General features: G+C 41.9%; 1 protein-coding gene and 1 long non-coding RNA gene across 2 annotated transcripts in view; both read left to right on the top strand.

The window, feature by feature from the left end:
• The window catches only part of LOC134194748 (xanthine dehydrogenase/oxidase-like), a 19197-nt gene that overhangs the window by 6728 nt on the left and 2469 nt on the right, over positions 1–10000 (top strand). The window contains exons 16-22 of the mRNA XM_062663702.1: positions 243–352; positions 3852–3956; positions 4081–4159; positions 5285–5390; positions 5449–5529; positions 5587–5810; positions 9823–9984. Coding sequence (XP_062519686.1) covers positions 243–352; positions 3852–3956; positions 4081–4159; positions 5285–5390; positions 5449–5529; positions 5587–5810; positions 9823–9984 — 867 coding nt within the window. The remainder of the gene's footprint in view (positions 1–242; positions 353–3851; positions 3957–4080; positions 4160–5284; positions 5391–5448; positions 5530–5586; positions 5811–9822; positions 9985–10000) is intronic.
• Positions 5822–6465, top strand: LOC134194749 (uncharacterized). Its single transcript, XR_009972232.1, has 3 exons — positions 5822–6016; positions 6074–6337; positions 6401–6465. It is a non-coding gene; the product is annotated as an uncharacterized LOC134194749 (long non-coding RNA).

Raw genomic sequence — 10000 nt, 5'->3', positions numbered from 1 at the left:
GCATGTGGCTGTTTGTCTGTGTGGCTGTTTGTTTGTGCACTTTTCCGACTACATGTTTCTTTTTTGAATTGCCTTGATGTTTGCCTTAATGTTTGCCTCCATTTTTGCCTCCATTTTTGCCTTGATTTTTACCTCTTGCCTTGATGCTTGCCTTGTTGTTTAATGGGCTTTCTAACCGGCTAGCTGCTGTTCATAAATCATCTTCTTTACCAGGTTATTAAATTGTGTTGATTTGCATTTAGCGTTGCTTGACTGTTCCAACAGACAGTGGACTTGATGTCTACAGCTCAACACAATGGATGGACTATTGTCAGGAGTCAGTAGCACAGGTGCTGGGAGTCAAGAAAAACAGGTAGAAATTTCAAATTCTTTTTTGGTATGCAGTGTGTGTGTGTGTGTGTGTGTGTGTGTGTGTGTGTCTGTCTGTCTGTCTGTCTGTCTGTCTGTCTGTCTGTCTGTCTGTCTGTCTGTCTGTCTGTTTTTCTGTCTATGTGTTTGTCTGTGTGTTTGTCTGTGTGTCTGTCTGCTTGTCTGTCTGTCTGTCTGTCTGTCTGTCTGTCTGTCTGTCTGTCAATACATATATTTCCATTACAATGAAATTTCCATCAAACTCTAAAAGCAAACCTAAAGTCCACTACATAATAATTACTACACAATACATTAGCCCATGTCTGTGTGTCTGTCTGTCTGTCTGTCTGTTTGTTTTTCTGTCTGTCTGTTTGTCTGTGTGTTTGTCTGTGTGTCTGTCTGCTTGTCTGTCTGTCTGTCTGTCTGTCTGTCTGCCTGTTTGTCTGCCTGTTTGCCTGCCTGTCTGTCTGCCTGCCTGTCTGTCTGCCTGTTTGTCTGTCTGCCTGCCTGACTGCCTGTCTGTCTGTCTGTCTGTCTGTCTGTCTGTCTGTCCCGGATGTTCAATGGTGCACGGGCGAGAGCTTTCGTCTGTTCGTTTGGCCTTGTAACATCAACAAGTGCTCTTCGAAAAAGCGTATAGGAAGTGAATGTCTCTCGTGTATTGTCCGCTTCAAGGTTGTCGGTGGGAGAACTCCCTAAAACGGGTTCTCGCACACATTCGTGATTTTCACAAAAAAGACGAATGTCCTGAGGAGTTTATTTGTGAGTACGGATTGCAGCAGTGCTCTATGTGTCGCAAATGGTTTCTGAAACTACAGTGGCACTTGTCAGGCTCCACGTGTTCGGACGTTGGCATTCAAGATGGTGTCGACGTCGATGTCGGAAGTGGTGGAATACCTCCCGCAGCACCGTCTTTTAATAGATTGCAGGACGACCTACATTTGCCTAATGTCCAGGGTGAATCCTTGGTAAGCGACCTTGATGTTGAGATTGAAGTATGGCAATACATCGCTGGTCTTCTGGTGGAAGATATTCTCCACGCTTTGCCTCCACGGTCTATTCGTAGAATTCCTTCATGCCTACAATCTTTGTTTCAGGAATGCTGCAACATCTCTTTGCGAAATATTGAGGAAGATCCTTCCAACGACACGGGGTGTAAACTCTTGCTGTTGTTGCCCAGGATGTTGCTCTAACCGCACACACGAGGCGGCAAAGTAGGCAATAGAGAGGTAAAGGCTCGATATCAACGTTTTCTGAATTTTCATTGGAAGGATATGATCCAATTGACAGCAACTGAAAAGAAGGAATCAAAGATCAATCCTTTGTCTGATGATGGAAAGAGAAGACTTGCAGTTAGACTAATTCAATCAAGAGAGATTTCCAAGGCAGCCAGAATTCTGACAAGTCAGGGATTGGCCCCTGAAACAGATGAAGTACTCGAAAAGCTCAAATCCAAGCATCCGGTAGGAGTCATTAGACCAGATGAAATTTCATTTGATTTGTCTTCTTCATCACCACCAAGTTCACCACACATGGACAGAGTTGCTTTCAAAAACACTATCAAGTCTGCTCCAAGAGGATCTGGTTGTGGCCCTTCAGGGTGGAGATACGAACATATTCAGGCTATTTTCGAGGATGACAAATCAACTGATTTATTGTATACGATGTGCAACCACATAGCTCTGGGAAAAGTACGATCCAAGATCATCCCTTTGCTTTCAGGGTCAAGGCTTATAGCTTTACCCAAGAGTAATGGTGATGTGAGACCAATCACCATTGGTGAAGTCTTCAGGCAAGTCACAGCTAGAACTATTTGCAAACAGCAATCTGCTGTTTTTTCTGCACACTTCTCTCCAGTACAACATGGTATCGCAACGCCTGGGGAGCAGAGCTGCTAACTCATCACATTCAGGTTTTACTTGAAAGTAATCCTGACTGGTCAATTCTAAAGACAGATGTTAGAAATGCATTTAATTCAGTTGCAAGAGAGCGCCTTCTGCGTCAAATTGAAGAAGATTTACTCGATATCTACCCTCATGTTAGCCAGATGTGTGGAGAGCTTAGTACGCTGATCTATGTAACTGAAGGGAGAGTTGAATTGCTTACATCAAGTCAGGGTGTCCACCAAGGAGATCCATTGGGGCCGGCCCTTTTTTTCCGCGGCCATTCATCCAATCTTATGTCAGGTAGTGGAAAGACATAACAGTGTTACCATTCTAGCGTATTTGGATGACATTTATGCAGTTGGACCGACCCACAGTCTTCAAGATGTTTTAGATGACCTAAAAACATCTCTGTCTTCAGTGGATTTAGAAATCTGACAAAAAGTGTGAGCTGTATTGCCCTTGTGGTCATACCTGTGACATTCCTACTCAGTATCTCATGATGGCATGATCATTTTGGGAACACCAGTCAGAAAAGCGGATTTTGTTCGTGCCCATTGTGTTGACATTGCCAAGGCTGGAGATAGACTGTGTTGTGAAATGTTGAAACTAAACAACCGGCAAAGTTCTATGCTTATTCTCCGTCACTGTCATGTCCCTAGGCTGAACTACTTGGCTAGACAAGTGTTCCCTTGTGATCTGGAAGAAGCTGGAATCATTCATGACGAGTTGACCAAGAGAACCATCATGGGCATTATTGGCTTTAGTCACCTTAGTGACACTACATGGAAACAAGCAGTCCTTAACATCAGGTTTGGAGGATTCGGTCTAACACAGGTCAGACAAATTTCTCATGCAGCTTACTTATCTTCATGGTGTCAGACTATGAACAAGTTGCCTAGTTGTTTCTCATCAATGTCTGACCTGATCAACTATCTGAAAGAGTCTGAATGAGTTCCAGAATCAATTGGCTCTACTCTAAAGTCAGCGTTTCAGTTATTACCACCTTTGCCAAAATCAGTCGACAATGAATCAGAGGAAATCAGTCCATTGAAGATTTCATTTCATACCCACGAAAGTTACAGTATCGCCTGTGCACCAAGATTGCCAGCAGTGAAGTTGGTGACCTGCTTGCCCATGTCCCCTCTGATAGAGATGCAGCAAGGTTACGATCTTTACAGGGAAAAGGCGCAGGATCATGGCTAGAAGTAATACTGTCTTCTGGTAAGCACGCACTTAAAGCAAACGAGACCCCTTTTGTAGTGCAGAACAATTCAAAACTTTTTGGAGGAAACGGTTCTCTTTGATTCTTCAAAGATGCAATGCAAATGTAATCCTCAAAAAGTTGTCAAGAGTTTCAGAAACAAAGAATGACATGGACAAGCTTTTTGACTTTAATGTACAGATCCAAGTCCACTAATGTTTTAAAGTATTTTGCTGTGAAGGACTGGTTTATCATAGAAGTTTAGGATGTGTACAAGTAGAGGATCTGTAACAATAAAATAATCTGTCTGTCTGTCTGCCTGTCTGTCTGTCTGTCTGCATGTCTGTGTATGTGTGTTACGTGCAGACACGTACTAAACCATTTTATTTTTGATTTCTTACTTTGTTGATTTTTAGTGTTAATGTTTCTGTGAAACGACTTGGTGGCGGTTTTGGTGGAAAAATCCTAAACAGTCATTTGATTGCAGCAGCAACTAGTTTGGCTGCATCCAAACTGAACAGGTAAACAATGCTCTTGTATACTGGTGTGTGTGTGTGTGTGTGTGTGTGTGTGTGTGTGTGTGTGTGTGTGCATGTGTGTGTGTGTGTGTGTATTGCGTTTTGTGATTGTATCCAATTGATACAGGCCTGTACGTGTTGTGCTTGATCTTGATACAAATATGCAGTTGGTTGGAGGAAGGCCAGCTTGGTTAGCTCAATATCAGGTATTGTCTTCTTGATATTCAATGAAAATCTGCTATCTATTCTTGCATTTTTTGGTTGGTAAATTGTTGCTTTGTTTGCTTGTCTGTTTGCATGCTGATTTGCTTTTCTGTGTTTGATTGTTTGAATAGTAACCAGGGATAAAGATGGACAGATGAATAGTCAGAATGGACAGACAGACAGACAGACAGACAGACTGACAGACAAACAGACAGACAGACAGACAGACAGACAAACAAACAAACAGAGAGACTGACTGACAGACCAACAGACAGAGAGAGAGAGAGAGAGAGAGAGAGAGAGAGAGAGAGAGAGAGAGAGAGAGAGAGAGAGAGAGAGAGAGAGAGAGAGAGAGAGAGATCGACAGATACATAGATAGACAGACAGACTGACTGACAGACAGACAGATAGACAGACAGACGTCATATAGACAGGCGGACAGATAGATCGACAGACAGACAGACAGACAGATAGACAGACAGACGTCATATAGACAGGCGGACAGATAGATGGATAGACAGACTGACAGACTGACCGACTGACTGACATCATTTATTACACACAAACCTCTACATACAGAACACTAAAAGTAAAAATATTAGTCTTGGCAGTTCAGGTCAGTGGAATCACGGTTACAGCAAACTACAAGTTAAAACTATACGCATGCAAATAGTAGTTGAAGATCAATTCTAATGGACAGCGCCTTGAATGGCACTGTCCAGCATAAAATCTTTCTCTTCTGTTGGGAGAAAACGTGACAACTTGTGTAGAATGACACTTGCATTTGATCTCTGTAGAAGAACAGGGAATCTCTTTCTCCAGTAACAACGAAACTCGTCTTCGTTGCAGCGACCTTCAATGTCTCTAGATCTTTTTGCCAAAGTATTAAGATATTCTGCTGCGCTGTCTCCCCAGCTTCCAAAATGCTCAAAACTAGAGGAGTAAATACCAGGCTATTAAAACTGCTGTGTATTCTTTCCTTTTCATATTTTGCACGTTTTCGATCCTCTCTTAAAGTAGCTGCATAACCGACTGACTGACTGACTGACTGACTGATGGACAGCCAGACCAAAAGACAGACATTAACTAAACTTATAATGATGTAGGTTTCTTTGTATTTGCTTTAGGTTGGTTGCGATGATTCTGGCAAATTGAACTGCGTAGTGATTACACTCTACATGGACTGTGGCATCACAAACGATGGATTCCTTGGTGACCAATTCATCGACAACGGTTTCTATGCTTATCCTCTTTTGATTAACATTTGCATTACACTTTCTTGTGTCTCTAGCTTATTACTCACCTCACTGGAAGGTTTCACTTCATGGATGCAAAACACACACGCCAACGTCAACAGCCTGCAGAGCTCCAGGTATATGAAATGCTGTGGAGCATGACGGATTTGTCGTATAGTACTTGTGTTTTATAGGCTCTACACCAAACGTGTTTATCATAGAGTCAGTCATGGAGCATGTTGCCAAGAGTTTAGGTAAGACACCCGAAGATGTACGAGTGATTAACTTGTATCAAAAGGGTCAAGTGACGCCATACAAGCAGCCGCTGACATACTGCAATATCTCAAGTCTGTGGAGTCAACTGATGGATTCATGTGAGTTTACGAAAAGGCAAGAACAAGTGGAGGCATTCAACAAGGTGCAGCTTAACTGTATGTATGTATGTATGTATGTATGTATGTATGTATGTATGTACGGTGACGATTGATAATCCGGGGAATGACGAGGGCAGAGAGAGACTGGGCCGAGTCTATGTGTATGTATGTAACCAAGTTCTTTCAATCATACGAGATGGCCTCAGAAACCATTTACTAGATGGTTATTTTCTAGAGTGTGACCTTCCTGGTGAGAAATATTCTTACATTCTACATACATTCTATTCTACACTTAGACCTGATGTAGTGATTTACAATTTGAACAAAGTGTTACTGCTGGAGCTGACTGTACCATTTGATGAAAGGACTTGGATGTGGATGTCCGTCAGAATCAAGTCCTGGTCGAGACGGGTGGCAGTTCAAACATCTGAAGTTGCTTTTTGAATCGGACCACAGTACAGAGCTTTTGCACAAGGCATGCAATGCATTTCTGTCTGGAACCATTCCTAGCTCAATAACTACAGTTTTGGTCGGAGCAAAATTGATCGCACTTTGGAAGAATGAGTCTGAGGTTTGTTTAATTGTTGTGGGAAGCTGTATTCGTAGGTTGGTGGCAAAATCAGTCTGCTTGCAGATGAAAGAAGCCGTAGCAAACTATCTAGCTCCACATCAATATGGAGTGTGCACTCCAGGAGGCTCAGAGATGATGACACATCTAGTACAATTGTGCATACAGCAACGTCCAGATTGGGTTGCCCTTAAACTTGACGCAAGGAATGCTTTTAACACTATCAGTAGGCAATCAATTCTCTCTGAGGTTGCTCTCCATTTCCCGGAGTTGTTTCCCTTTATTTCAAAGTGTTACATTCAGTCTTCACAATTAGCCACCAGGCTTAATCTGTCAACATGCTATATAACATCAGTCGAAGGGGTTCAGCAAGGTGATCCGTTGGGTTCATTTCTGTTTTCTCTTGCACTTCATTCTATACTAACAAAGGCGAACATCCACAATAGAAATACTCCAATGCCTTCCTACTTGGATGACATCACATCCTTGGACCGAAACAGGAAGTCATTTCCATATATTCTGGATTGAAGGTGGATCTGCTTGAGATTGGTCTTAAGTTAAAGGACGAGAAATGTGTAGCATTCTCTCCCAATGGAATGCAGGATTGGGATCTGTCTATTCCAGTGAGATCAGATGGCTCTGTGTTGTTGGGAACTCCACTTGGGAATAAACCCTTTGTGAAGGTTAGTTGAGTGCGAGAAGTCTTTGCTATCCGAATTACCAATGCTCCAGGATAGTCAGTCAGCTGCATTACTTTTACGATATTGTGGAGTGCCTAAAGTCATGAATCTCCTACACACTGTCTCTCCACGGCTGGTCTCTTTTGTGGTCAGTTAGCATGACAAAGAAATCGATACTACATTTGAGAACATCATTGGCAGGAAACTAACAGCCATACAACAGCAACAGCTCACGTTGGCCATCAAACATGGCTGCTTTGGCCTCTCAGCAGCTACAGAGACCGCCAGCTCAGCATTTGTAGGAGCCTGGGCCAACACACTGAGCAATCTTCCAGATAGAGAGCAGAGGCTCAGTGACATCTGCAGTGGTCTCACGGAAGACTTGGATTTAGCAGACATGCCAACTACACAGGACCTGAAGGATGCTTTGAACGATCTCCATACAAGTGGTGTCAGTATGGTAAAAGAGTTACCATCTTTGAAACTGCTTACTGCAAAACCTAAACATCTTCATTCCAGACTGCAAGCCATCAGAAAAGACAGACAGTTTCAGGATTTCCAGTCCTGCCATTCCTACAGTCCTGCCATACCAAAGAAGACCGTGCAAGGCCCATCTGTAGTGGAGGTCCTTTGGCTGGGAAAAGGCTTGAGGCAATTCCTTGTTTGCAAAATTTTAGTTTTACAAATGCTCAGATTTGTACTGCAGCTTTTATGCGACTTGGAGTGTCTCTTCCTCAGCTGAGTAATGTCAAGAAATGTGTCAACCAATGTGGTAAGGACATTGATCAGAAAGGTTACCATCTCCTAACATGCAAGTTTGGTGGTGGCCCCATTCGTCGTCATGATCACTTTCTGGACAGCTACTACGACATGCTGCGGTCTGTAGATTTCGTTGTAAGAAAGAGATCTTGGCTCAATTTGAAGGCAAGCAACGCCCTGATATTGCAGTTTACAACTACCGTGATGGCAAGAAGTTGTTGCTTGACATCACCGTGACCCACCCATGGTTAAAGACTAACTTATCAGGTAGCAGTGAAAGAGCTGGTTTTGCTGCAACTGCTAAGGAGAAAGAGAAGAACACAAATACCTGACAAAGGCGTCTAACCTTGGACATCTTTTCCGATCTATTGCTATCGAGGTCTACGGAAGATGGGGGAAGGAGCTGAAGAGACACTAAAGGAAGCTTCATTGCTGGCACCATCTGTCTCAAACGTTTCTTCCAGCCACTTTAAGAGGGATTGGTCCATCCGACTAGCTGTCTCTCTCCAGAAAGAAACACAGAGATGATCCACAACAAGATCCTCAGCATTGTGGGCAAGACGTCAATTGGCCAGGAAACTGTTAACATTCCAGCAGTACAGTTTTTCGGGTTTAGCTGAATCTTAGTGTGACATAGAAGCTCTTAGCCCTGGTTAGTTTCTTGTAGACATATATCTGTTTTGATGGCAATATTTTTCAAATATATATGAAAGGATGAAAGAAGTTAAACAAAGAAAAGAAGAAAAGTACCTCAATCTTATTGGAAGAATAACTGCTAATAGAATCAAGGCCAAGTTGCTCACCATAAAAGTGGGAACACGCGGATGCATGACCAATTCATCCTTTTCAAAGCTAAAGGACATGACATCAATTAGTAGGAAAACCTCTTTCGGGTGAAGAAATTTATGTGCAAAAAGGTTATCTACTGTTCATATGTGTTGTTGTGTAAACGAGATTCAGAAGACTGGGACTGAGATGATATAGTTATCAAAAGTTAATTGTTTTTGTTTGTTTTATGTGCTTAACAGTTTACATTATTAGCTGTAACAGACTGAGCTATGCTACATAGTTTTTATGTGCACCATTGTTAGAAGGCAATGTTGGCATCACTTTGTAGTTGCTCCCCTTTCAAAATATATAGGGTTTTCTCGTGTATCTATGTATGTATGTATGTATGTATGTATGTATGTATGTATGTATGTATGTATGTATGTATGTATGTATGTGGCTCAATTGGATAGAGTGTGCATTTGGAGATTGGCAACATTCAGGACCTTTGGGTCAGAGTTTGAGTGCGGGAGGGCCACACACATAAATTTCCCTGGGCAAGGAATTAACATACAATTGCCTCTCTCTCCGGAGTGTCAGTTCTGTCAGTACAGCAAGTATGAAGTACATAGTGACATAGAGTGACATAGAGTAACTGCTGATAGTGTTAGATTATAACGTATTGTAGCAAGTTTAGTGATTGCAGTATCTAACCTGCGCCTTAGGGGCTCTTGTAAACAAAAAAATGTATGTATGTATGTATGTATGTATGTATGTATGTATGTATGTATGCATGTATGTATGTATGTATGTATGCATGTATGTATGTATGCATGTATGCATGTATGCATGTATGCATGCATGTATGCATGCATGAGAATGACGAAGAAAGTTCTTAGGTTTCCAGTTTCATTCATCAGCTCCAATGGGTGGAGGGCCTCAAGACCACCTATTGGACAAAAAGAAAAACTCTTCCTCCCATTGGAATTATGAACAGTTTTAAGTGGCATCTACGTCGACATATACGAACTGTTTGTGCAAGAAAGTTGGACATATCTTTTTGGAAGCCTTTGGGACCTTTTGTAAACCTAGCTTTAGTGTAAAGAATTTAGATTGATTTAGAAGTTATACCAACTTTTAATAATAACAAAAAAATGTATGCATGTATGCATGTATGCATGTATGTATGTATGTATTTATGTATGTATGTATGTATGTATGTATGTGTATGTATGTGCAGTAAATGTTTAGTGACTTAGTTTTACGTGTCTACATGTGTAGGCTAATCGCTGGAAGAAAAGGGGTCTATCTGTCATTCCTCTCAAGTTTGGCATTGGATGGACTGGAGCTCCATTCAGTTGTGTGCTATCTGTCTACGCTGGTGATGCATCAGTCATGATAACAACCGGCGGCATAGAAATGGGACAAGGATTGACAACAAAAGTTAACAATTAACGTT

Source organism: Corticium candelabrum, chromosome 19, assembly GCF_963422355.1.
Source record: "Corticium candelabrum chromosome 19, ooCorCand1.1, whole genome shotgun sequence".
Taxonomy (NCBI): domain Eukaryota; kingdom Metazoa; phylum Porifera; class Homoscleromorpha; order Homosclerophorida; family Plakinidae; genus Corticium; species Corticium candelabrum.
This window is presented reverse-complemented; position numbering and strand designations above follow the sequence as displayed.